At 53.6% G+C, this 26845-nt stretch overlaps 9 protein-coding genes across 9 annotated transcripts; all 9 read left to right on the plus strand.

The window, feature by feature from the left end:
* Positions 1-3588: 3588 nt before the first annotated feature.
* On the plus strand, positions 3589-4437 carry LDBPK_340730 (hypothetical protein, conserved; the record flags this gene model as incomplete). Its single annotated transcript, XM_003864190.1, has 1 exon — positions 3589-4437. The coding sequence occupies one exon, from the start codon at positions 3589-3591 to the stop codon at positions 4435-4437; it is 849 nt and encodes a 282-aa protein (XP_003864238.1).
* Positions 4438-4793: 356 nt separating this feature from the next.
* On the plus strand, positions 4794-5276 carry LDBPK_340740 (hypothetical protein, conserved; the record flags this gene model as incomplete). The annotated part of the gene is made up of 1 exon (XM_003864191.1): positions 4794-5276. The coding sequence occupies one exon, from the start codon at positions 4794-4796 to the stop codon at positions 5274-5276; it is 483 nt and encodes a 160-aa protein (XP_003864239.1).
* A 537-nt stretch (positions 5277-5813) lies between these two features.
* LDBPK_340750 (hypothetical protein, conserved) lies at positions 5814-8120 on the plus strand (the record flags this gene model as incomplete). The annotated part of the gene is made up of 1 exon (XM_003864192.1): positions 5814-8120. One exon carries the CDS (start codon positions 5814-5816, stop codon positions 8118-8120), a length of 2307 nt encoding a protein of 768 aa, XP_003864240.1.
* A 518-nt stretch (positions 8121-8638) lies between these two features.
* Positions 8639-10099, plus strand: LDBPK_340760 (hypothetical protein, conserved; the record flags this gene model as incomplete). The annotated part of the gene is made up of 1 exon (XM_003864193.1): positions 8639-10099. One exon carries the CDS (start codon positions 8639-8641, stop codon positions 10097-10099), a length of 1461 nt encoding a protein of 486 aa, XP_003864241.1.
* A 1637-nt stretch (positions 10100-11736) lies between these two features.
* LDBPK_340770 (hypothetical protein, conserved) lies at positions 11737-12369 on the plus strand (the record flags this gene model as incomplete). The annotated part of the gene is made up of 1 exon (XM_003864194.1): positions 11737-12369. One exon carries the CDS (start codon positions 11737-11739, stop codon positions 12367-12369), a length of 633 nt encoding a protein of 210 aa, XP_003864242.1.
* Positions 12370-13394: 1025 nt separating this feature from the next.
* LDBPK_340780 (hypothetical protein, conserved) lies at positions 13395-14801 on the plus strand (the record flags this gene model as incomplete). Its single annotated transcript, XM_003864195.1, has 1 exon — positions 13395-14801. One exon carries the CDS (start codon positions 13395-13397, stop codon positions 14799-14801), a length of 1407 nt encoding a protein of 468 aa, XP_003864243.1.
* Positions 14802-15959: 1158 nt separating this feature from the next.
* Positions 15960-17369, plus strand: LDBPK_340790 (hypothetical protein, conserved; the record flags this gene model as incomplete). The annotated part of the gene is made up of 1 exon (XM_003864196.1): positions 15960-17369. The coding sequence occupies one exon, from the start codon at positions 15960-15962 to the stop codon at positions 17367-17369; it is 1410 nt and encodes a 469-aa protein (XP_003864244.1).
* A 2156-nt stretch (positions 17370-19525) lies between these two features.
* LDBPK_340800 (hypothetical protein, conserved) lies at positions 19526-20935 on the plus strand (the record flags this gene model as incomplete). The annotated part of the gene is made up of 1 exon (XM_003864197.1): positions 19526-20935. One exon carries the CDS (start codon positions 19526-19528, stop codon positions 20933-20935), a length of 1410 nt encoding a protein of 469 aa, XP_003864245.1.
* A 956-nt stretch (positions 20936-21891) lies between these two features.
* On the plus strand, positions 21892-22530 carry LDBPK_340810 (hypothetical protein, conserved; the record flags this gene model as incomplete). The annotated part of the gene is made up of 1 exon (XM_003864198.1): positions 21892-22530. One exon carries the CDS (start codon positions 21892-21894, stop codon positions 22528-22530), a length of 639 nt encoding a protein of 212 aa, XP_003864246.1.
* Positions 22531-26845: the final 4315 nt, after the last annotated feature.

Below are 26845 nucleotides of genomic sequence, written 5' to 3' on the forward strand. Positions count from 1 at the left end.
GTGTGAAACACGATCCTCATTGCTACGGCGGATGGATGCGAGCTTCTCTCGTGCGATAGCCAGCATATCATGATAGTTCTTCATGCGTCCATTTTCCGTGTCGACCTCTTTGAGGAGAATGGAGCGCAGCGTGTCAATGTCTCCGGTGTGAAGGCCCCACTGCTGCACGACGGCCGTGTAGTCCTTGATCTCACGCACCGTACCCAGGGTCCACTGCCACGTCTTCGCAGCGTGAAGGTAGTCGTAGGCGACCACCTGCCCAGCTTGCAGTTGGGGAAAGGCGGGATTGATGTTGCTTAAAAAGGACATTTTCGTATGGTTGTGTAATGCTTAGCGTGAGAAATTTCGTCTATGCTGTTTTAGTTTTCTTCGAAGGCGACACGGAAACTCTCGGGGGTGTCGGTATGAGTGTATGGCAGATGCAGGTGGAGAACGGTGCGAGACGAACACTGTGCTCCGTACTCAGAAACACGGTGGTAAAGTAGAAGGCACGCGGTTTCTGCACTGCTGACAGTAACGGCGCTGTTGATGATGAATGAGGAAAATGTGCCTTGCGAGTCGAGGTGAAAATACTTTGGAAGGCGCTTGTGGAGCGAGCTGGTGCTTTCTGTATACTGGCTGGGGCAAAGTACTCGGGAATGGATTCAATGTACGCTTCACTCTTTGATAACAATGTGGCTGCGACGAAACTGTTGTTCCGCAGAGGTAGGGAAAGGGAGAAAGTCGCGCGAAGTGAAAAAAGAAGTGTAAACGTTGTAGTAAAGAAAGACCACTCTGCGAACGTGACGGAGAAGTGCACAAGCACACAAAGTAAAGCAACGGCAGAAAGAGAGTAAGCTCACAGGTGGTAGAGGAGAATGAAAATCAGAACACTAGATGTGTTGTGATAACGCAACGGTAGTATGAGAACGAAACGAAACACAAATGTACTAGAGGCAAAAGGGTACTATGATTCTCGAGGGCTACCGCGAAGCAATATGCTGTAGTTGGGTGTGGTGCGTATGAGTAGGTTGTGCAGTGAAAAATTAGCAAAATTAGCAGAGGGAGAGAAGTGAAGATAAAGATGGCGAAGAGAGGATTGGGCACGTGGCTGAGCAGTTGCCATGTTGGTGCACCATTATTGACGCCCTGTCACAGTTGCATGAAGCAGAACGGTAGGCATTGTTCTTGCTTGGGCATGCCGCTATTCATGGCCTTATTATGACAGCGGAAGACGCAGTTTGAAGCACAGCAGGAATAGGGTATTGGAAGTTGTTTCTGTCGGTTCGAAAAATAGAAAATAGATATGATGCCCACAGGGAAGAAGAGTAGTAAGCAAGGTCACAAGGACATCAAAACCAAAATGAGAGAACAGAGCTACATCCCATTTACTATTGCATTTGCTCTCCGTCGGTGAGTGAAGGATTACACATGGAGCCAAGTGTGTATTGGCCGGACTCAGATGTGACTTTTCAGTACACAATTGTTGCCCAAACGATCAAATGGACAGCTGCAGACTTTCGTTCTGTGCCGATTCGGGACCTGAGAAAGACATGGGGACAGGAAAAGCTGCAACAGGAACAAGATTGCTTCGCTTGAGTGCTTAAGCTCCAGTTCGTGTTGCGGGTAAAAAGTGATAGAAGAGGTAGACAAGCAGCTCGAATCCACTGCTTTCATCTATTCTAGCATTGAGAAATGCCCAAAACAAGCACAATGTCCTTGCATCAAATGGTTTGACTGACCTGAGGACACACACACACACACACACATACAGAGGTAAATGGGCGTCAACTGGACCGGCGGACCCATGCCATTTCGGAGGCGCGTGGGAAAGCCTCCAACTCTCCTACGGGTGAAGTCACCGAGACATGAACGAAATCTGTTTTGCGCTAAATGGGATCCACGCCTTTCGCTGCAGGACTCACGTACATGGTTCAAAAATTTGCCTTTGTTGTTCCACCTCTCACCCCGGCATGCACTGTGCGCGTTGAAGGCTGCTGTATGGGAAAAACACACAAAAGCAAAACACATGGCATGCGCCTAGGTGACCCCCTATCGCCCCCATGAGAAACGCCACCGCTTCCGCCTTGGAGCAGGATTCTGGGCGCGATCCGCTTGGACCAAGGCACTCAGTTCACCCAAGTCCGTGTGGCTCCGACCACGCAGCACGTATGCGAAGGAGGGACGCAGGAGGATAAAAAGACCACGTTAGACACATGGGCCGATGCAACGGCAGAGCGGCTCGTCCTCGACGGCACGGATTTAGCAGCAGTGCAGGAGATGTAGGTGAGCTGTGGCTGTATGTGTGCATCTATCGAGTTAGTCGTGGTGGAATGGCATGGTGAAGACAAAATGTTACCGGAATAATGAAGTCCTCAAAACTGGAAGGCGCGCACGATATTTGACACCCCAAGAAAGATCTTAACGTCAGCCTCAGCTACAGGAGCAGTTGTCACTGTACCGTGGGGGCATCTTCATGCCCATAAAGTGTGCGTGTGTGTGTGAATTAAGCGCGGCCAAACTTACGCTGCGCGTGTATAGACTGATGAGGGTAAGCTGTAGTACATGAGGGTCAAGCAGCACCAGTGGAACAAATTTGTCTCTCTCAACACGGGGCGCGTTCTCTTCGTCGGTTGAAGTAAGGGTTTGATGAATTGCCGACACGATTCACAGTGAACTTCTCCAAACTTAATCATGACCGCAAGTTTCTTCACAGCGCCCGCCCAGGCCTGCTCGCTGGCACCAAGAGTGCAACCTTTCCAGAAGGCAAGCTGCAGAATGTTGGCTTCGCACAAAGAGTGGGGTACCAGGCCCCGTAATGCCGCGGTGAGGTGGCCGGTATCATGAGGGTAAAAGTGAAGATGGTGGAGGAGACAGCGCCATGTCGCGCAAAGAGACTTCAGGCACGAGCCATTGTTGCAAGTGCGGGCAAGAGCTTCGGCTCTTGAGCCTTGGTTTTAGCGGGACTGCAGCCAATAACGTTCCAGCGACACGTTTGATAGGCCTGGGGTGAAAAGGTTCCTGGGTGGGGGGGGGAATGCGAAAGGCCAGTCGTTTTTTTCTTTGTCGCTCTGTGTCGAACACCTTCACAAAGGCCCGTTCCTAGCTGGGCTCATCGACTTGAAGATCTATTACGTAGTTTTGGATAATCGAACTACTGACATCGCAACGAGCGGGGGAAATGTAACTAGGGCCGGTCACATGTGGCAATGGACAGCTGCGTTGCCGAGGACTGCTGGCTGTCGGCATCAAGTATCCTGCAGCTTATGGAATGAACAAGCGCACCTTTTTTTTTGTTATGTGTTTCACAGTTTTGCAAAGCTGCTGATTTGCACTGGTCTGCAGGGAGCAAAGACTTTTCCCTCTTCTCGATCTGTGCCACTCCAAGGAAGCTTAATGAGCCCAGTGAGAAGCAGTGTGAAGTGCGCGCCTTTGTTTCCGGTGACGCGGAATTCACCGGAGGTTGGGGTTGCGCTGCAGCAGCTGCTTACAAGTCGTCGGCTACGGTGACTTTAAGGGCAGTTCTTTGCAATGCAAATCAAAAGCAGCACTGTGATGCTTTGCGGTTCGGAGCGTGACTGTTGAACCCTTTTCTTATTCTGATAAAGTATGCATGAATATCCGTTGAATGATGCTGCTTTGGAAGCTTTCCTGCGACAGCTTCCCCAGCATTTCTTCTACTTACACTGTTTCCATCACTTTCATATCTCCGTTCTTTGCTCCTCCCAAAGCGCATTTGTACTTGCAAGCCGAGGTCTATCTTGTGGTGCGTGGAAGACCTGGAGCGTGAGCTTTTTCCCTCATTCCTTTCTCTCTTTCGCGCTTCGGATGAAGCGCGTTATAAAAAATGGCACCCCTGGGCCCCGGCAGGCCTACATGAACAAAAGAAAGTACGACCCGAACCGTTACAAACAGGAGAAGGATCGCGTATCTCGTCAAACAGAGTTTGTAATGGCGAGCCTGTGCTGCCGGCGGTGCTGTGAGATTATTCAATGGAAGGTCGACTATGGTAAGTACGCTTCACAAGAGCAAAGCCGCCGTTGCAACTTGTGCCGGGATAATAAAGTGATCCATGCTTACCACCGCATCTGCCAACAGTGCGCTGAACGCGAGGCAGTATGTGCAAAGTGCCAAAAGCACCCAGCAGCATCAGCCACCAACACCGAGGCTGACGTGCCCAGCGCGGACTCAGATCAAGAATCGCCGGAAGGGAGAGTTGAGTACTTAGAGAAACTGAGAGAACCGAGCAAGTACGCTTTTGTTGACGTCGCTCCCGACGAAGAAGAGCTGCAGCGGCTTACAGGTCTCAATACTCGCGTTTTGCAACAAAGGCTAAGGAAACGACGAGAGGCCGAAAATCGTGAATCCCTAGGTAGCTTGCGCGAGCGTGAAAGGCGAACTGTGCTGCGGAAAGCAACCACCCAAACTGACGCCTCCGACAGTGACGAGAATTTGTAATCGTGTAATCTCATAATATAGCCGCTAGGAACCACAGACGTTCTGATAACAGCCGGTTAGCTGCGTCCTCGCCAGTTAAAGCGACTGGAAAAAACGAGTCTCAAACAGGAACAGTGCTGAATATTCTCTCGTACTGTATGCGACACACAAGGGAACGCTGCTACTTATTCCTTTCGCGCTCGAAGAGCATCGCTCACCATGCTCGTGTGTATTAAGTCACGATGATTCTCTCCAGGGCTCAATGAGCACGTGAAGAAACTCAAAGGGTGCTCTTATACTCCGTGGCCTCCTTTATGCTCACTTTCCTGTGCTTTTATTGCCCCTTTCAAAGACTCACTAGATACTGACCCCTACAAATGCCCACCTCTGGCAGCACCACTGGGGGTGCATCTTTTCCATTTCACCTCCAGCTGCTTACGTCAATAGGATGCGCAGCGATCTGGTGGATTGTGACATTAGGTCTTCTAATCTTCAAAGCTCTCTACCTACCGTTTCCACCAGCCGCTCTCCCAATGGAAGTAGTCGCGTCTTTCTTGGTTCTCCTTGTCAATGCTTTTGGGGTCTTCATAGGGATGCGCGGGAACAAAATGGAAAGCACCTCAGCGATAGTCATCAGTGCCGTTCTTTTATCGATTGCCGCTGTGGGGGCCATTTACTACATGTGGCTACAAACGTATGTGCTGATGATGGATTTGGCGTTTTCAGCGACCTACCTAGGGATTAACGGTGTTGCAATACTGCTTGGTTTCTGGGCTACTCAAAGTGTTGCCAGGCTTGCTCAAGTGCCTGTCTTCAAGCTTGAGGTCGAAAGTGGGAGGAGTGAGAAAAAGAAGAACTAGGCTTGGTGATAGAGATTTTTTCCTTTATATATCTCAGCGGAGCTTTAGGGCGGTTTCCCTCAAGTCTTGTATAAATGCTGTATATCATCGAAAAAAGGTAGTGCTATGGTGAGGTTCTCGCCTTTCAAACCCTTCTGAGCTTCATGCTCTCATCAAGGTACACAAATGGGAGCACACATTACCACGGCAACTAAGGTGTACGCGTATAAGCAAAGCAGCAACAGCAGCAGCAGCAGCACCAAGAGCACGGTGCGCAGGACAACAAAGAACCAAAAGAATGCATGATCTTCTCCTTTAAGCCACAGAGTACCAGTAAGCATGTATGCCTCTGTTTCACATCGATTCACCCGCTCTATTCAAAAGTTTTCAGCCGACTACTTAAGCGTTGCATCTGGGTAGATGTTTCAAAAAAGAGCTGTGCTACTACTATCAGCTCAATGGCGTCCTCATTCTGAGCAACTGAAGCTGTGGATTATCGGCTCAGCCAGCGACGTCACAACACTTTCCCTTGCTCGCGACTATGTTAGCAACCTCGATATGGGGAGTGTTTTGCAGACGTTCGAAGACGGTTTGGAGCTCACTAGCATTCTCCCCGCTATCAAATATCCTCTCGGCACTCATACTATCTCAAAGCTCTCTGCTCACCTCGAAGCTTCTGCAGGCGAAGTTAGTGCGAAAGAGCTTCGCCAGCTTGCGTCGAACATCAGTTTGTCACCGGAGAACTTGGAATACTATGATGCAGCGCTGAGTACTCCCGGTGTCGTAGCAGCGATCCGGTGCTGCTTACAGCTTGCAGACAACTCAGAGCTGGTTGCTTTTGCACGGCCGTTTTGGCGGGGATGCGAGCGAGCACTGCAAGTGAGTAGAGGGCTATCTTCTCAGGTTACGCAAATCGCTGCCGACGAATTGGCATTTCGCCTTTCCACCTCTAACAACAAAGAAATTTTCTTTGATCTTACTCTGATGGAGAGTTTACCGCTGGAGCAAAAGGAGATGGAGGGATTAGTAAAGCAGCTACAGTCTGCCACAGAGGAATTGAAAGAGGCAGACCTTGTGGGTCTGCTGGAGAGAATTGCCGCTCCAAGGAACTCCCAGCGTTACGCAGCATGGGGTGCGGCTGTTCAGAAGGCACTTATCGAGAAGGGTGGGGTAAGCGACTCGAATTGTTTTGATGTTTTTGTCAGGCTCATGCTCACGGGAACAATCATCGAAGATTCTATCTGCCGCCAAATATGCCAAGCAAGTGGACACCTTGGCTCTGAGCGCATCGTTGAATTGCTGAATGCGCGGAGAGATTCGGATTCAGCCTCATGCTCAAGCTCTTCCTCTCTGCAAGACGTGGAGGCGGCACTGCAAAGATGCATACGCATGCGGCTCGAGCAGTCTCAGCCTAAAACACCCACTGAAGAATACTTGGAGTGGGTGCTGTGCCTGTCTTTTTTCTCACGGGAGGAGGCATCGTTCTTGCTTAGCAGGGCGGTGGCAAGCGGCAGACTCGCCGGCGAGCTGTCTGCGAAAGAAACGGCCGTCGTGTGTAATATCATGATCAGCACCGGCGTCTTCTTAATTTCGTTGCTGCCCGCTATTCGTCGCAGCGTGGAAAGAAACGAACTCAGTCAGCTCACCAGTGTGCACGCACTGTACATACTGCAACGAAGTGGAATAAAGGCTTCCCCCGCTCTTCTCAAGAAAGCTATTGGCCGAGCTGGGGCGCGTCTTGTAACCGCTTGCGCGCCAAAGGGCAACGTTGACGACGACCTCTCTCCCAGAGATAGAGCACTACTGATCGCTGGGCTCTGCTTTGTCGAAGATGAACAGCAACCTGTTCTGCTGCGGCGAATTGTCAAGTCTCAGGAGTTGTCTCTTTCTGCTGCAATGTATTTCCTTAGCCATGCAGGTCAAACAACGAGTTCAAATCGTTGGGTGAGAAAGGTCGTACTGGGCCGGGTACTGCGGTCTGTCAGCAGCTGCCGCGCAGAGGACCTCTGCTTGGTTCTCTCAGCCCTATCTGATCTTGGCGTTCGCGACGCTGTCGCGTTTCAACGTGTGCTCGAAGAACTGAAGCGAAAAACTCCTCGCACACAGGATGTGGTGGTCGCAGCTAAAGCAGCGCGTAATTTGAGGCTTACGCCTCTTCTTGAGCAATCAGAGCTCATTGAGAGCTTAGGCCACATTGCAAACGTTTCGTCAGATGACATTTTAGCTCTGTTGAGTTGCAGCACCGCGAAGCAGCGAGAGTCTTTTTTGCTTTTCCCGGATGTGGTTGCAGCTCTCAACCGAATTTCACTCGCAGACAGTACGACTTCGGATTTGGTATTGCTCTTCACTTTTTTGCCATCACAGGGCAGCAAGAGAGCAGAGGTGGTTGCCGAGCTGCAAGCCCGAGAGCCTATTGAGCGAGGTGCCCTCTCTGCTGACGATGTCATAGCAGCATTCGAGTCTGTTGCCTCCAGTCAAGACATGGAGAGCCTTGGCAGGGTGCTCATCCGTGCTGCTCAAAACTGCGAGGAAAGCCACTTGATGCGACTGCTGCGGTGTGCTAGCAGGCATTCCAAGGTCCCAAAAGGCTTCTTTCGGATCGCAGGAAAGCCTATTATCTCGGCAGCGAATGAGAAAAGGCTGTCACTTGTCAACGCGACTGCATGGCTGAACTTTTACGTTGATAATCAGATTCGCGATGATAGCGTTGGAAGGAGCCTACTCTCATTGCTATCGAGTTCACAATTACGCTCTCCCTCGCCGTTCTATCAAGCCTATTGCCGAGGAGCGCGGTTTTACGGAGTCAGCGTGAAAAAGTCGCGAGCGAAGAAACGGCTCTCTGATTTCTCTCTGCTGACCCCTTAGTAGGATGCCGTGCGTGCAGCCCAAGTGGTGCTCGACTATTTTCCTCTCTTTTCCCCCGGTCTCTCAGTTCGATAGCAGGTTTCATCACTTATGCACCAGCAATGTGAAAATCGTGTCTCGCCTGACCAAACTGAAATTGAACTCTTGCTCTCCTTCCGCAGCGTTATACTGTCTTCCTTGTGCTCCCCAAGAGCAAGACGAGTTTGTGTGAAGCAAGCATTGAGCTATAGCCGACAGCGTCGCGTTACCCACAGCAGCAGTTGCACTAGTATGCTTTCGGATGCAACTTCTCTTTCTATACTTTTCCGCGTTCATTTCCTTTGCTCATCTTCCCAATCCGTCTTTCCTAAGTGGGGGAGGGGGACCTGCGCCGACAGCAACAACGATCACGAAACAAGAGACAAACTGTAGCTGACTGAATTTTCTTCGGATTCGATTGCTGCAGCAGGAATTCGTCGAGGAGAAACATTGCCGAAAGAGCAGACATTATGCTGCGCGCTCGTACCCGGCTTCTCTTCATGCGTCCCGAAGCCGCTGCTGCAGAGCTGCGACGACTTCTCCCACTCTTGTCGTTCACTGGTAGAAGAACCGGTGCAGCCACGCATTCAGTGGCGTCGCTGGTCGTGTCCACAGCGTACTCGGCTACAGCAGCACGGTCGGTGACGAACCACTCACGCGACTGCCCTGTCCTCTCGAAGAAACTGCCATTGTCACTCATTGGGAAAGAATCCAGCTTTGCGGCGCGACCGTGTCTGAGCTGCGTGCGCGAGCGCGTGCACTACGTTTCCTCTGTGTCTTTCTGTCATTATTTTGAAAAGAAGTGTGCGGAAGCGCAACACCACCAGAACGGGGCATCCAGCAACGGCGTCGTTGGTACTGCGGCGCTTCCAAACCTCTTGCTGGAGGCCATTGAACGCAGCTACGGGTCTGTCAATGCGTTCAAGGATAGTGTGGCGCTTCATTCAACAGGCGCCATGAGCCCTGGACGACTGTGGATCGTGTACACCCCTCCTATCAGCGGTAGCGAACATGGTGCTGTGAGCCTGCTGAACCTTCCAGCTTGCAGGGTTCCCCTGGTACACGGTCTCTGGCCGCTTGCTGTAATTAACATGACAGAGAAGCGCTTGTGTGAACAGATTGCGTGCCGCTCTGGAAAAGGTGGCGACGCCGTCGATGCTGATAACGCTCCTGCATGGTGCCACGCGGCTCGTACGCCTAAGACACTAGGTGCGCTTGCAACCACAGAGGAGGGAAATGATCGAGCAGGGAGCGTGGCGCAAGTAAGGCTCTCTTCCATTCAATCCGCCATCGCAGAGGAAGCACTAAGTGCAATGAACTGGAAATTTGTTGAAATGCAGCTCACGTCTGCGTTGGCCTACTACAGCTCCAAGGTGCGCAAACAAACACAGCGCGAGCATCGAAAAGAAAGAGAGCATGTGGCGGCAGTACGGGCAATGAGCCAGCTGAAAGACAGCGGTGCAGTGATTCATGCGACGGACTGGGTGACAATCACATCTTCGAACTCATTTGTTGCATCGCCGGCAAGCGAGCCGAGCCTTTCAGCTGCCGCGGCTGTGACGTCATCTTCATCAGCAAAGACAGAGAACAGCGCGCTAGGAGAAGCCAATACTCAAACAGCTGCAGTGGCGGTCCCTAGCGCGGAGGCAACCGCCACAAACACTGCCTCTAACTCTGCGCAGCCAGCTGACAACACAGCGGCAGGCGCCGCCGCCGCAGAACCACGCATTGTGCAGCAAGCGGATGGAACGTGGGAGTACCACTACAACAACGGGAGCGTGACAAAGGCTTACCCCGACGGCACCAAGGTATTTCAAACGGAGAGCTGGACAACGACAGTGTTTGTGAACGGCGACACGCTTTTCGAGTACCCAAACAACACTTCGATTTTAGATCGCGCGGATGGTGTGCGCGTGACAACTTATGCCGACGGCACGAAAAAGGAGGAGCGACTCAAGTGAAGATTATAGGGTGAGCAGCTCGATGCGTTCTTTGTGGTGGCGTTGAGCAGAGGCTCAGCGAAGATGCGTGAAACGAAGCCGTGTGGCTTACGTGCCGCTGTGATTCTTGCGGGTTCCTCGACGGGTCTGCACTCTCTTGCCGAAATGACGACTCATTCAGCAAGAGGATGACGCGCGAAGCAGTCGTCGTTGCTCTTACAGGTGATCCTAATTCTCTTCTCTCGATTGCGGAAGGAAAAAGCATGGCGCACACATGCAGACTCTCGGCTGCTGCTTCTGAAGGGAAAGGTGCTTTTGCTTTTTTTTTTGTCCCTCTACGTGCAGGCTGCAACGGGTTGAAGGCTGGTAGTGATCTTGTTTCGAAATCGAACCAGAACGTGTGGTGCAGGCGAGCTGCTGCTTCGCGCTACACTTCACAGTATGAATGATAAGTAGAGAAACAGCACAGAACCTCTAGTTCTCGTCTTGCGGAGGGAAGCGAGGTCTGATAGCGCAGGTGCACTTCGCGCAGCGTGCGTGACCACCTAGGCGAATGCGAACATCACTGGCTAATCCCTCCTCCATTTCTCTACGGTTGTGTGTGAGTCCTTCGTCGGCAGCGCTCCTACAAGTGTTTTTCTCTTCGCGGTGATGTGGTCACGATTGCGGTGTCTCACGCTTCCTGGCACGACTGTGGCGGAGGAGTAGGGCACCAGAGGCACATTACCAGGCTTGTAAAATGACGCAATTGGGAACTGCGTCCTCATCCTGGGAGGAGGGCGGCCTGCTCTCGATTCGTTTCTTTGCCCCTTTTCTGTCGCCCTCTTTGGCCTCAACACCATGCGTTCGCTACGCGCGATTATCGAATGCGGCAAGAACCTTGAGCGTGAGTTTTCCTTTTTGTTGACCGTTGCTTCCACTCTGTATGACGTGTGTTCCACGACGACGCGCCCTAAACAACCAATGCACACAAATCGCATTTCTGCAAGTAGAGTGAAGCTTGCACGCACTCACCCTCACTTACTTTTTCTTGTGCACAGCAAGGCATCGGCGGTGCGCATCAAGAATCACTATCGGCCAACCGAGAGGAAGGAAGAAGCTATCAGCTCCAAGCAGGTGGGCGCATTCCTGTTCCCACCCTCCTCTCTCCTTTTCGTCTGCTTTCTCACTTCTGTTTACATACTCCGAAGGGCCACAAGGAACACTGCTGCCTTCGGCTCACGCTGAGGTGCAAACAAGCTGGACTCCCTGAAAGTTCCAGCAGATATACATATATATATATATATTATGATGTATATCCCATTGAGGCTTAGGAGAAAATTATATGCAAAACACAATAAGCAGTTGTAAGAGGAGAGACAGTAGCTGCGTTGTCTTCCTTCGTCCTGTGTGCTTCTTACTCATTTGATTTCCTGTCGAAATAGGCGCTCTCTCCAGAGGCGAAACACATGATTTCGAGTACGCGCACGTGGAGGTGCGCATCGAAAGTGGCTCTCCGCTTCGGCCATCGCGGCGCCTGTGCTATTCCGCATCCAAAGAAGGCGTACCGTGGCGGAGAGGATGCCTACGCGTTTCATCCTTACTGCATCGGTGTGGCTGACGGCGTTGGCGGATACGCGTCTCATGGCATCGAGCCTGCCATCTATACACGCAATGTGATGCGTTTCGCGCTGGAGTATGTAGAGAGAGAAGCCAGTCGCTCAAAACGAGCTACCGCCCTCGCGGCTCTCAACTACGGGTACAAGAAGGCAAATGATGCGAGGCAGCCTGGCGGCTGTCCTGTCGCTCTGGCGACAATTGTAGACAACACACATGCGTCATTACTGAACTTAGGTGATTGCGGACTGGTGATTGTGCGGCAGGGCAAGCTTCTGTATCGTACAGAGATTCAGCAGCACTCCTTCAACTGCCCCTACCAGCTCCCTGAGGATCCGCCTAGCGCTGGCGAGCAGGCCAAGATTGAAGTGCGCGCCGGCGACGTCTTCCTTTGCATGAGCGACGGTGTGCTGGACAACGTTGAGCTGGACCGCCTCCTTGAACATCTCGGCGAGGTGCCAGCGACGGGGTGCCGCAATGTAGCTGAAGCTATCGGCCAGGAGGCTTTTCGAAACGGACAAGACCGCCGCTATTTTTCACCTTTTGCGCGGCACGCAGAGGAAGCTGGGTACCGCTACACCGGCGGAAAGCTTGACGACATTACGGCACTGGTGGCTCAAGTGACCGCTGACAGCGAGGAGGGAACTGCAAACTGCCCTCCCTTGATCACGATGCTGTTGAACTTGGACAAGTGAGTAGAGGCATCCCTGAAAAAACGACGGATAGTACCACCTAAAGGTAACATCGGCCTCGGGTATGTCTGACGACGCTTTATATGTGCTCTCTGTCGCATCGGGCTCTCACAAGGCTTCCTTTTCTGCGAGCTTTGACACACGTGGCTCTGCTACTGTTGTGCATGCTCTCTTGGGTTTGGGCAGAGGTGCTTGCCCATGTTTTTCAAGATGGGGCGGGTAGGGGGGGAGCGAAGCACATTTGGCGCGTTGGTGTGTGGTGCATTCTGGGTGTCTTGATGCTGATGAAAGATGGACCTAAAGACACACACACACACACACTTTTTGGAGTGTCGCTGGCTGTGAGGCTGTGCACGCTCGCTTTCTCTCGTGTCTGGGCACCCCCGACTCTTGCACCTCTCCAGCATTGACTGTTGCTTCCTTTTAAAACTCTGACACTTACATTTGTTTCCGAAAAGGCGACAGCTCCAGCCACGAAGGACATCAACCCCATATAGAGCACAATCTGCTTTTCGTAGTACGAACGAGGCTGCCGCGCTGACGAGGAGGATGGCATCAACAAGGGCGACAACCACGTGACACGAGTATGTTCGCTGCCGCTGAAACGAACAAAAAAGAGAGCGAGATGAGGTGAGTAGTATAGACCCCGAACGTCCCGCTTCTGTTTTCCCTGCTTGCGAGAAATCCGCTCGCGCCCAAAGTTAGGTGGGCGCGGATGACGGGGTGCTGCTTTCCGAACAGGAGCTTTGAGTTTCTGGAGTCGCCCCTCCCTCATGAGCAAACGATTGCATTACTCTTCCACTTCTCTCCTGCACTCTCTCTTGCACGGCTTCTCGTCACGCGTGCCACCAAGCAGGTGACACTGCGAAACTTATCCCTGAGGGACAGCACATACACACACACGCAAGCAGTGCGAGCACCATATAAAGTCATCTGCAACGTAAGGCCAGAGGTGTGTTGTGCTTTTTCGGCGTGTGGCTTGCTATTCTCTCTTTCCGTTCGAACCTTTTCAACTTCTCCGCGCGCTTATGGAGTCGAAACTGAGCAGCGCCTTGCGCATTTGTGATAAGTGCAGAACGTATGCGGATCTGTGCCGGACATTTGAAGCGAAGGTTTCCCCAATCGTTGAACAGGCGCTACAGTCACCCCTTGTGAAGGCTCCCCGTGACCACACCACGCCTGATGAGTGTAGTCCGCGTGTGGCGGAGCTGCGCGAGGCCTTGTGCACTCGCCTCGGTGTCGACAAGGCTACGCCGGCCGAAGACGATGTGTGGTTTTTGATCTATCGAACCGTCAGCAACTTTGCGGAGCGTCAGCAACGCAAGCGGTCACGTGATCAAGATGGCACGCCACTATCGACGTTGGTCACGAATTGCTTTGTACTCTTGTGCACCCGCACTTTGCCGCAGCTCGATCATATGAAGCTGCGGTGGGGCTTTTTGAAAAACGAGCGTGCGAAGTTGGAGTCGAGCGACGCCTACACGCACTCCAACGCCTCAGAGCGGCGCAAGCTGCAACTCAATGCCACTAGCGTCCTCTCTGTCTTCTCGGAGAGGGCACACAAGCACTTCTTTACGTTTGTGTGGATGCTGTGCGTGGAGAAGGCTGGTGAGGCTGCCCTTCACGTTCATCTGCTGCACCGGCTGGGGTCTGTTGTTCTTCCCCACCTCACGAACCCGCTTGTGCTAGCGGACTACCTCACCGGCTGTTTCAGCAGCGGCGGCATCATCTCGATCCTTTCGCTGCAAGGGCTGTTTCTACTCATGCTCGATCATGGCCTTGAGTACCCGAATTATTACGAGCAACTCTACAGTCTCTTGACACCCGACGTGTTCGCTTCGCGGCACCGGTATGAGCTGTTCCGGCTTCTAGATCTCTCCATGACGTCGCTTCGTGTACCGTCCTACATTGCCGCAAGCGTTATCAAGCGCGTAGCACAGGTGTCGCTGATGGCACCTGCGCCGACGCTTTACTTCAGTCTTCCCTTTCTTCGCAAGGTGTTGCAGTATCATCCCAACTGCCTAGCTCTCATTCACCGGAGCAGCCGAGAGGCTGTAATCCCTGACGACATGGCCGACCAAGACGCGGATACCTTCACAGCACAGTCTGCCAAGGCGCAAGCGATGCGCGACACCGCAGCTCTTTTCGACGGCCGTGATCCCTTCGACGACCGCGCAAAGCTGCTAGAAACACACGCGCTGAGCTCCACGTTGTGGGAGCTGACCGCGTTGGAACGGCACTTCATGCCGGTTGTACCGCTCATGGTGTCAGCGTTTTCTAGCACGGCAGAGGACAAGACACCACTGCGCTACGAAAAGAGCTACGGCCGCCTCTTTACCGCCGAGGTTACGCGCGCTATCGATAGCCATAATCTGCCCACAATCGCCTACGAGGCGCCGTCGGAGGCGGACCCGACCGATCTGCTCTCCTTCTGAGAGAGAAAGGCGTCCACGGGATGACGAGGTGGTCTTTGCCGCCGCTGGGTCAGGATGGCAGTGCTTCAGGCTTCCCAACAGATTATCTGATGCTCACTAAGCCATGCACGTATACAAGCAGCGAGAAAGGAATGGCTAGCGCGGAGTTCCCCACAGGCACCCACGGACCCACAGCGATACATTCGAGTAATTTCTGTATTAAATCCGAAACACGACGGCGTATAACACACAGACGCACAAGGAAACGAAAAAAAACGAAAAATAGAAAGATGCAGTGCTTTGGGGGCGTCTTTCGTAGTTCCCACTTCTCATTCGCCGGTGTGAGGGAGGTACAAGAACCGTACGTGCATTTTCATCTATTCGCGTCGACGCGTTGCATTGCATGCCGCTGATGAATGCTGTTGTCGTTCTTCTGGCCATATGGCCGCTGCAGGTTGCACCACGAGGCTTTGCGTGGACGGGAGAAGAGAGTGCGCGAATGCGAGAGAGGGAGGATGTAATGGAACGATCACAACTAAGAAGCACATGCATACAAGCTATGGTACTGTCTACTGGCTTTTCCTTCTCTGCCTTTTTCCACTCCTACGCCGCGCCTTTCGTACTCAATGGCTCACTCGCTTCCCCCCGTTGCTCCATTTGTTTTTCCTTCCCCCTTTCGTTATTGCAGAATGAAGATCTGACCATTGTGTTCGATCTAAAGGTGCTCGTGTTTTGTGTGTGTGTGTGTGCAGGTGCGCTCAGCTTCGCACACGCACACAAAGGCTCACGTCTGGTTGTTGATTGCCTCGCTTTTTCAACTCTTCTGCGAGCGTGTTTATCTTTTTTTTTCTGTGTTTGATGGGGATTTGACACCAAAGCGGAGTTGTGAACACCACGAAAAGAAGCAAGTAACCTGATACAAAACGGAGCCGCGGCAGGAAAAGTGATACACCGCATACTCCTTTCATCAACGCGTCCCCGCTACTACTTCGCACGCGACTGAGAAAAGAGGATAGGGGACAGCATCGTCTGCACTTTGTAGAGGCAGCAGCGTGCTTGTAAATGCTGCGCTTTTCCGCGTGTGCTGCCTTGCGAAGGGTATCGCGCGTTTCTACCTCAGCAGCTTTTCCCGCCCACCGCCAGCTTGCTCACACCCAAGTGCACTATGGAGCAGCTGCCATGCAGCCGCCGGCGTGGATCGAGCAGCTCCGGCAGGACGCCAAAACTACCGAAAAGTCCATCTCATATGACATCAAGGTGTACGATGAGCTCTCCTGGCGTCGAAAGCGTTTCACTTTTGACAAGGAGCTGTGGGATCCGATGCGGATGAGCAGCATCCTGCGAAATCGACTTTGCCTGGGCAACGAAGACACCGAGTACACTGTCATTGGGGAGGCGTTCGCTTTTCCAGACCGCGAGGACTCTCCGATTGTGAACGAGCCGCAGCGCGCCTGCACGCTTCTCTGGGACCACAACAGCCCCACGGAGAAGGTAATGATCCAGCTCTCTGAACACTTTCCTCCGCTGCTGTGGCACACGGTAAAGCCGACGTTGGGCGCATTGAAGAAGGTCTTCTCCGAGTTCCTTGACGTGGACGCGGAGCATATGAAGAAGTATCTTCCGTACTATGAGGAGGTGCAGAACCGTATTGAAACTCAGATGGACGAGAAGCTGATCGGCACCTTGAGTCCATCGCACATGAAGAACAAGTTTATCGAGGACATGCGCAAGCGCGATCCTCGGTCGGTGGAGCTGGACTACCCGAACGAGCATAGCATCTTCCTCGGCCTCACGCCGCACTTTCGCGTTACGGAAGATCAACTCATGAAGAAGAACCCGTTTGTGTTTGGGTGGCCTATGCTGCTCAGCGATGGCAACGAGTACCTGGAGGACACCCCCTTGCGCATGGCCGCGTTCCGTACAGTTTACTCAAAGTCACTGCTGATGTTTCACACCCGTCTCGACCTTCAGGTGGATCACCGGCAATCGCATTTGCCCGGCGACGACGTGGATGACATTCTTCTGGAGATGCCCATTTTCTGCAGTATCAACTACCCCACAAACACCCGACTGTGTGGTGGACGTCCGCTAGTGCAACGGTTCAATCAGGTGATGGGGACCTCATACCCACTCGGCATGCCGGTGGATGTGCTCGCCACCTTCGCCCGCGAAAACACCGTCAAGGGGGAGCGAGAGCTGCTGGAGGAGTTGAAGTTCCTGACGGCGGCGTCGCAGAAAGCACCAGAGCTGGAGCGTGTGTTTCGCGTCTCTGAGGACCAGCTGAGCTCGAACAAGATCATTGGTCAGTTGGCCTACACGATTGTGTACCTTGCTCTGGTGAACTACCCTAAGTTCGCCGAAGACATCTTCAAGGTGTACTGGAAGCACCCAAGCGACCTTGTCCGCGTCGCATGTGCGAAAGGGGCTCACATTGCGGAGCGGCAAGATCTGGTAGAGCAGCTCATTCAAGCAGAGCCGGAGGGGCGGTGCAAGACTATGCTCACGGCGACGATGCATCTCACCACAGACACGCACCCGGCCAAGGCAGCGCATTCTGAGAGGAAGAGAATCGAGAGGAATTTACAATGAGTGGTCACCTGAATGTAACGCCACTGTTTTTGAGTGATGCTAATGATGGTGCCTGTTCCTCGCTTCTTTTCTCTGCACGTCTTACAGGGGGCTACTTAATAAACTGCTCGCAAGGACAAGGCATTCACAGGGGGTGTCCATCAGCATTCAAGCGATACCGCATTCGCATTGGATGTTTTGCACCCATCATCAAGACCCCCCTCCCCCAAAACAAACGCGAAAGGCGTAGTATGCCTGGTCGCCCTTCAGCCAACCTCAGCGAGCGGCAAGCTTGTCAAGAGAGACTCCACGGCCTGAAAGATGGGTCTTGGCAGAGAAGCTCCACCGTCTGTGCATAGCATCTCTCTGACTGCTTAAGTATTCAAGGTCGCTCTTATTCTTCGTTCGGCGACCGTCCTTACATGTCATGTCGCCTCTCATGTACTTGCTCTTCGGTGTCGCTATCTGACGGTGTTGTCTCCACGCCGCCGCGTTACACGAGCGCCAGTGAGCGTGATGACACCTTCATCCTTTCTTCCGGATCTCTCTTTTTTTTTCTGCTCTGTCCTCGTCATCTGCGCACACATCTGCACACCTACCCACACCCACACCCACACCCACACAGGGTGAAGAGAGACCACCCCGCGGCACGCCCCCACTCACTGGAGGGGGTTTTCTGCCCATCTCTTGCTTTTTGCACCTGCTCTTCGTCAACGAGGCTTCGCTCCCCCCGCTCGCTTCTAGGCCCGTCTACGCGAGTATGCAGCGGCCTCTCGGAGTGTTTTGAGAGGGATGGACACCTTGTTAAGACACGCCTACTCCGGCCCCCACTGGTTGTGACTTGCTGTCGTTCTGCCTCGCCTATCCCTGCTCTATTTCTGTGCTTTCCGCATGCTCTCGCTCAGTTTTCGTTTCTTGCCCTGTCATCGCTTTATTATCAAGACGTTGAACTGCAACACCATCGTCTCGCTCCCTTGGATTTTCGCCAAGGGCGAGTCTTCTTTTTGTTTCCCTCCCCTCACTTTCTCAATTGTCCCACTCTTTTGGTTATAAGTCTCCCTTTCGCTGCCCTTGATGACGGGTCACACCTCTCAGGGCGTGGTGGTGTCACAGGGCCCAGTACATCCCCTCCCACTCTCTCTGTGTGTGCGTGGAGAAGCCGGGCAGCCCCCCTCCCCTCCTGTGCTTGCGAAATGCCGAGCGGCTTCTGGCGGTGACAGGGTCTGGTGACTGCGACGTGGGGAGGTCAGAGCGATGCATTGCTACTGATGTCGGCAGTGAGGTCGTGGGCGGCGTTGCGTCGGAGCGACCCGCGCCGCTGAACACGTCGGCGCCATCGGCATGATGGGCGAAGTGCCAGCGTGACTGGAAGGCGTCGCAGCCGGCCCTCACACTGCCCGCTGGTGTGTGTGGCGGGGAGCCTGGGGCACCGCACGAGGGGGTGCGCGAGGTGGTGGCGTGCGTGATGGGTGCGGCTGTGAGGCGACCTGCGAGGCCGGGGCGGTGCTGAGGTGACTGCGTGTGTGCGCATTGCTGTGAGGCATGTGTCTCTGGCTGCATTGCACCACGCGGGGTGCGCCTGTGGCAGGGCCGGGGAGGGCTGGAGTGGGGCTTGACTCCTGTGGTATGGCCGGGAGGATGGGCTCACGTCGAGAAAGGAACATAATTCCCGCCAATCAGCTTTGCGGGCGTTCTCCAGAGCCAAAGGAATACGCGTCCACGCACAGACCCAAAGCCTAAACCAAGCGAAAAAGGCAAAGGCTGAAACAGCGGAAAACGAACGGCCGTACTCTGTTGCCAGAATCACCGTCTTGACTGCTCTTGGGCTTTGTGTTCTCTCTTCCCTGCTCTTTCTCACGTTGCTACCTCCTCCACCTCCATCGGATCTGCTCTCCACAATACCCATCACTGCTGTTCTCCCCACCCCCGAAAAAAAAGGAAAGGTGGTGCCTCCCTCCCCTCCTCGAAAAGGAGACAAGCACTGTCCCGACCGCCTCTCCTACCCCACATTCCCCTGCTCACATCACCTTCTCCTCTCCATTTGTTTTTGTTTCCGCAAAGCGTTCGCCACCCTCCCACCACTGAGTGCCGCTATTCTGGCCCGAGAGCGACACAAAGGGAAGTGGCAAGGGCAGCGGCAGGAATGACAGGGAAGGGGAGAAGAGCTGGATGAAGGAATGAGCCAGCTTGGACGTCCGCACACGCCTTATGATTGGGGCACTGGCGTGCGCGTGCGCGTGCAGCGCGCCTGTCAGGCGCCGTATTTCAGCGTCTTCCGCGAGGAGAACACGCGCCAAGCAGACACGGTGTACGAGGGACGCTTGGGCCGCGCTGGCGCCGGCGCGTATCCAGCTATTCAGGACGACGGGCTGCGCCTCTTGTATTTTCCTTACAGAAATGCAGCGCCTGTGCACTGCATTACGGCGGAGGCCGCAGACGTAGCAGCCGAGACGGTGACGCTGGTCGGTGCCACCGGGACGATGGGCAAGTTCGTAGCAGAGCAGTACCTGCGCCGCGGCGTTAGTGTGACAGTGCTGGCACGTGATATTGCAAAGGCCAAGTCGCTTTTTTTGCCGATTGCAGATGGCCAGCGTGAGCAAAATCGATTGGCGTCTATGGGGTACAGGCAGCTTAGCGGTACGGCGGAGAAGCGGGAACTGACGGCGTCTCTCCACTACAGAGACTCTCGGCGGGAGGACCGCCACGTGCTGCGGTATGAGTTCCGCAACTCGCGGAGTGTTGGGGGCCCCAGCGCCGGCAGCGCCAATGCCAGTTGCGACCAGCGTTTCGCCCTGGAGCTCGTCGAGGGCGACGTGGGGTCCACGCAGGACCTCGAATTTTCGATGCGGCACGCAAGCGTCGTGTTCTACCTTGCCGCTGCGCTTGAGGAGGCGTCCGGCCCGGCGCTGCGGGCAGATGATCGTCTCAGCTCCTCGGCTGCATGGTGGAGCCCCGGGTCGTGGTTTGGGAGCGGCCGACGTTTTGGCGGCTTCTTGCACGCCCTCGACGCCTGTCGCCGCGTCGACGCCCACTTCGTCGCCCTGACGCCACTGTGGGTGCACGGGTCGTGTCTATCGCCGCTTTACTGGTATCGCAGACTCCTGACGTACCCGCGCGGGTACTGCAAGGCTGTGCAGCTGCAGGAGCAGACGCTGCTTAGTCAGAGCGGTAGCCCAGGTGCGCGCTGCAGTTTGGGGGCTGATGAGCTGGAGGAGCGGCAGCCGGGTGGGGACTGGGGTTGCTGGTGGCGCAGTCGGTTCTCGGATCTACCGGACGACATTCTGATAAAGTCGCGCAGTCCGGTGCGCTTTTCGCTTTTCCGGCTCTCTGACGTTGTCTTTCCAAGCTTCAACGAGCGCATTGTCGCTTCCAAGAACAACCGCGTCGACGACGGCCTTCACGTCAAGTCCATTCAGCAGGGTGATTTAGACGCGCGACTGCTGGCAAACGTCTTGGTGAAATCCATTGGGCTGTGCAACTCCGTTGTGGAGAGCCGCATCGACATTGGTGGACGCTTGCGGGGCGGCGTTGACATGCGGGACGCTAACGCTATCTTCGATCTCTTTGAGCAGTTACGAAACGAGTAGAGGAGGCGTAGCTGAAACGGACTGGCACGCGCCGTGGGAGCAGTATGTCAAGTGAAACACCGTGAGCAACCCGCAATGCGGTCCACCGCGTTTTTTCTTTGCTCTCCTTACGCCGTATCCCCTTTTTATCGGGTGATGCGTGCGTGAACGGGAGTGCCGAGCCTGTGTGGCGTTGTAGGCTTTTCACTTGCGCTTCGTGTTTTAATAAGACAAGTAAGGGCAAAAGTTGTGTGATGATCTTCGACACACACTCTACGGAGCTGCTTCGACGAACGCGCCCTTTTTTCGCGCGAGTTGGTCGGCACAGAGGGACCCGACGCGCGCGCGAGAGAGTTGGTGCGTTCATGTGAGATGCACATGCGGTGTCGCGGGCACGCTCGCCGAGCGGAGGTGTTCACAACCGGTGTATGCATCGAACGTCTGGAATGCTGCGCGATGCGGGCGTTTTTTTCTCTGCTCTTGTCTCTTGTCAATGAGCACCGGGTCTGTGTGTCCCTCTCTCTCTCCCTCTCTCTGTGCCGCCCGCTTCTCAGCCAAACTCTCCGCAACCTTCCTTGACCTGTGCGTCCTCCGATATGCCCAGCACTGCACCTTCTTTTTACCTTGATCTAGTACTGCGCCTACGTGTATGTGCTCGTCGGTGTGTACAGCGGATCAGCTGCATTTCGAGCCACGAGCGCTGACGTCATTGACTGCTACCGCTTCTACAAGAAACAAACTCGTGGATACGCAGCCATAGGACCTCTTTTTTTTTCCAGGCTCAGCTTCTAGTGCCACACCGCAGCATACCCAAACCGAAGTACACCCTGAGCATCTGGCTCTAGCCATCGGTTCCTGCGACGGTACTCAGTGTACGCACGTTTGCGTCACCCCATCACCGCCATCCCCGCCGCAGCACAGAGAGACATACCCACACCCTCTGGCAAGAAGCTCTGAAGACACCGGCTGCAAAAGCAATGAGCTTCCTCGCGTCTCGCCGGCGCAACCGCTATGACGACGAAGCCAGCAACGCGGCGTACATGGACAACGAGCCCTTCCACGTCCTTCCGCCTGAGCGATCAGCGACAGGCAATTCGTCACAGTCTGACAGCAGCACGTACGGCTCGCATCGCACCGCCGGTGATGGCTCTGGTAAGTGCGACATGCTTTCGATGCAGCATGTCATGAACATGACAGAATCTCTGCAGAAGGAGCAGGAGGACCGAGAGGCTCGCGAGAAAGTCGACAAAGCCAGCGAGGCCGAGCGGATGCGCCAGGTGCGAAACGCACAATGGGAAGCGGTGAAGAAGCGCATGAGCCAACGGGCAATACCCTTGCACACCGTCCGAGCCTACGACAGCGAGGATGACGAGGAGGAAGTGGAGCTAAAATCAGTGCACACCGCGCTGAGCGCGCTCGTTCCCTCCCTGACAGAGGAGCGCGCCACGCGATGCGGGGGATTTCAGGCGGCGGAGACGATGCCAGAGAGGTTCTGTCATTTCGTCTACAACTGGCTCATGTACTTTGTCTACGCATTCTCTGCCTCGGCGTTGCCAGGGATGGATGCCAGCAAAGGAGCGGACTCGCGAGAGTACTTTGACCGCCGTGTCCGCTAAGGACGCGTGATGTCATCGTCGCCGTGCGCCTCTGCTATCTTGGATACCTCCCCAAACGCATCTCTCCCCCTTTCTCTCAATTCTCTGCGGTCTTGTTTGTGACTACCTTGGATGCTGCTGTCTTTTTTTTTGTTTCTTCTGTCATGACCGCGTACAACTTCGGCCTTCACGAAGTGAGGAGCAGCGCAGCCGATGGAGCTGAGAAAAACAGGGATAGATTCTGTCGTCAACCACCCCCTTCTCTCGCACTTCCATGTGCCATCTTCTTCCCATCCTCTGCCATCTGTCTGGAAAAAATGTGTGTTTGAGGGCTGCGGTTTGTTTAAGGGAAGGGGAAGACCAAGTGTCTGCGTTTTTGCAGTGGCATCCCTCCTTTTTCCTCGACCCTCCTGTGCTACGTAGCTTCTGGATGTCTGCTGCCTTTGCTTGTCCTTCTCTCTTCGGTTTCCATTACCATCATCGCATTGCTTTCATCTTTTGTTTTTATTTTCCCATTCGCTGAGCGCCCTTTGGCTGGAGAGCGCGGGAGTCTCGTGTGCGGGTGCGTGGGTTCGTCTCATTGTGTGTACGCACATACCCTGTTTTCTATTGCAAAAAAAAAGAATATCTGTGCGGACTCTTTAAAATCATCTCTGAGGGATTTGAAAGATAAAGAGGGCAGATACGCAATGCCAAGGCGTGTGTGGTTGCTACGCTACTCTTTTTCTCTCGCTTGCTTTCTCTGAAGGCTTTCAGGGGAACGCCTCTCAGGCTGATTGCCTCTCTCCTCTTTCGCCACTACATCCGCTCATTTTGTGTTTTTGGGCCCAGCTGCGCATACTTGCGTTTGCTCGAGGTGTGGACTGCAGGTTATTCATGATTTGTGAGATGGGTGAGGGAGATGCGCAGCTCCTCAGCTTGATAGCTGGCGCTTCCTCTATGTTGCTCATTTTGTTGCCTTCGCCGTTTTCTCTCATCACCATTCTTTCGATGAGGATGTGTAGAAGGCGGCGGCGCGACCTTTCAAATTCTCAAGCGTCCCCCCATTGCATGCAAACACCGCAAAGGGTCTGTCTCGCGCTTCAACAGCCACGCTTCTTTTCTTCCCCCCGCTCTCTCTATCCCACCCCTGATTGTGTTCCACCCTCAACTGCACTTCCATCAACTCGGCGCACAACGCTTCTCCCCGTCCCTGCTGACATCCATCCCCCACGTCCCCGCCTCTCACACACGCCATCGAAAACATCATCAAGCGTACAGACTACGTCGCCTCCATATCGCAGTGGGTGGTTTGCTCATCCCCTTGCTCCACACACACACACACAGACACACACACGCAGTTTTGTCTCCCGCTCTCTTCCCCCTCCCTCCTCCTCTTTGTCTCTTATCCTGCAGGGTATCGCACAGGCACTGGTGCTCTCTCTTTTTTTCGCCTTCACGTTTTGGGTGCTTTTCTCACTTCATTGTGGACGCGCCTCACTCGAGCCCCTTTTTTTTTTCTGCTATTTGCTCGGTTTTGATTCTGCTCTCTCGTGGCGCGCCTCGCACAAGGCGTTTTCTTGATATTGTGCGTTTCGCCGCTGCCTGCACGCCTCTCTCTTCGTTCTCTGCTTCACATACTTATCAAGGTACCTCGAGCTCGCTCACCCATTCTCCGCATACACCCCCTCTCACCTCCGCCGTCTGTCCGCCCGTGGGTCTTCACACCTTTGCGACGCTTCCCTCCTCCTCGTTGGAGAGGGTGGCTGCATCGTCATCCTGCCTAGAACACCGCACTACTTTGGGTCGATTGTTCTCTACTTCCCTTTTTTCTCTTTTTTTGTTATGCTGCTGTTATTTCACACTTTTCATTCTCGCGTCGCCGTCGCCGCCTTTGCGTTGTGGGGGCGCCCTACTGAAGCATCGTCCAAACACCCAGCAAGTAAATAGAAGCACAGTACAACACCTTTTTCACCGTCCTCTGGCTGAGTCTTGGATTCCTTCGCACGGGAGCAGGACGAGCTGCTCGAAAAGGGCTCGGACAAAAACAAACCATTTCCCCCTTTTTTTCCTTCGTCATCTTTGACGGGTTCTGCACTGTCTTCTTCGCTTGCTCCTCCTTTCCTTTTTTTTCTTCTTCCGCCCCTCCCCGATTGCGGGTTGGCGCACGCGTAGGTTTCAGCGGCCGCGTCTGCTTTGCCTCGTCTCCGTTCCAAAAAAAAAAAGCAAGGCAACTCACTGCTTTGCAGGGCTCTACGTATGTTGGCCGAGCGAGCCGTAGACACGCTCTCTTCTTTCGGTTTCCTTTTGGTGTTTTCTTTCTTGATTTTACGGAAGTATTCTCCTGACGGTGGAGGCGCAGAGGAAGGCAGCATCAGTAGTGCCCAGAGGCGTGGCAGGAGAGCAGGTTATCGCCATATCACAAAAAAGACAGGGCGAGGCCACGGAGTCGAGAAAACGGGGGAAAACATACAGGCAAGCACGGAAAGTGAAAGATCTTTTTTTTTTTTCTTCTCCTCTTTGAGCTGAATTTCTGCTCGGTGACGCAGCGGAAAGTTTTTTGCTATTTTTTTTTTTGTAAACGAAGCGCATGAACAAAAAGAAAACACACATAAGCGACAGCGCAGCGTTTCATCAAGACATCCTAGCCTCTTTCTTGAGCAACACAGATACCTTCTCTTCAGTGCGTTCCCACTGTTCCGCAACATCGTGCCACCTCTCACTGGGGCTTGGTCTTGCCTGTCTCTCTACAACCTCACTCTTTCTTTTTTTTTTTCCGTCTCTTTGAACACCATTCTTAGGGCCGCGAGCTCAGCACCGTGGATCTATTTTGCTCACCGCTCTTACTTTTCACCTCTCTCTACTTTCTTTTTCAGTTTTTTTTTTTTCGTTTTCTGCATCGACGTTCTTCTCTTTCCTCTGATGAGATATCTGTCGCTCGTTCCGTGTGTCTTGTGAGAGGGTGTGCCGCTCGCTTCCTCTCTCCGAGGGCTCCCTCGTCTCACACAACCATCTCAAACGCATCAGTGCATATTCTTTTTTTTGTTTTCTTTCTGGAGTCACTCGTTCTCTCGTTCACCTTCGTTCTGTGCTTCGGGTACGAAGAAAGGCGAAGTACGCACACACGCACACGCAGTAACAACAACAAACACAATAGAGCTACCCATTTTTGGAGCTCTCTGCTATACCGCTGGTTTCGCTATCGCTTTGCTCGACACGCACGGTCTCACTCACTCGCTTCTCGCTCCGTTATATAGATCGATATATTTCTGTGCCTCTCCTTCATATTGTCGTCTCTCCACCGGAGCTCGCTTCCTTCTCTTCCCTCAGCATTCACTCTCCCTCTTTCAGTTTGGGACTTGGGGGAGGTTCAAGTTATACTGCTTACTTTACTTCTTTGTATTCTTTTTTTTTTCGTTTGTGTGTGCGTGTTTTTTTTTTTTTGCGGGCTTCTTGTGTGGATGCACCCTATTTTAGAATCCTTCTCCGCTTCTTCGCTACACCATGACCACCACTACCTCCTCTTCCTCCTTTTTTTTCTCTCTCTCACTTTCTCATTTGCGCCGTCCCTCTTTCTGTTCAGGCTCAAGAACGGGCGAACCAAAGGAAAAAGGGAGACTCCACCCCCCTGCTCCTTCTCCTTCTTTACTCTCCTTGATTGGGCAAGGGGTGTACACCATCACAGCCGGAACTAATGCTGAGTAGAGTAAAAACAAAGGCTGGGGTGCGGAAGGGAACGAAAAGCGAAACGGAGTAAGCACACACACACACACACACGCCGAGTACGCTTCAGCGTCTTGCAGCTAGTTTCACTCACATTTTTTTTTCGTTTTCTCTTTCATCCGTTGTTCGTTTCAGTGCGTGCGTGCTTGGTGTCGTCGCGGCTTCTCTTTCTTTCTCCCTCCCTCCGCGTAGAAGCGTTACTCTTTTTTTTCTCCATCTCGTGGCGTTATCCTCCCTTATTCCTTCTTTACTTTTCTGCAGTTTCTCTCGGAGTAAGGCTGTGCGTGTGAGTGTATTTTTCTGTATTGTGAGATGTGCTCGCGTGTGTATGCTTACCTTTGCTGCGGATATTTTTTGCGTTGTTGTGGTGCTTCCACCTGCCTGCTGTCGACTACGCCGCCTCCGTGACACACTTCGTTGCACTCGCTTTCTTTTCGCATTGCTCTCCTGAACCACGAGTCGCCTCCATCATCATTTCCAGCGTATCCACGGCGCCTCAGCTCATAGAGCGGCTCATCGTGATTCAGTGCGATCGCGCGCCTCCACAGCTGCTTGTCCGTGGGGAACAAATCCGTGCCGTGCTCACTGAGGTGCGCGAGATCTTCATGTCGCAGCCAATGCTCCTCGAGATCCG

The sequence above is a fragment of the Leishmania donovani genome, chromosome 34, assembly GCF_000227135.1.
Source record: "Leishmania donovani BPK282A1 complete genome, chromosome 34".
Taxonomy (NCBI): Eukaryota; Euglenozoa; class Kinetoplastea; order Trypanosomatida; family Trypanosomatidae; genus Leishmania; species Leishmania donovani.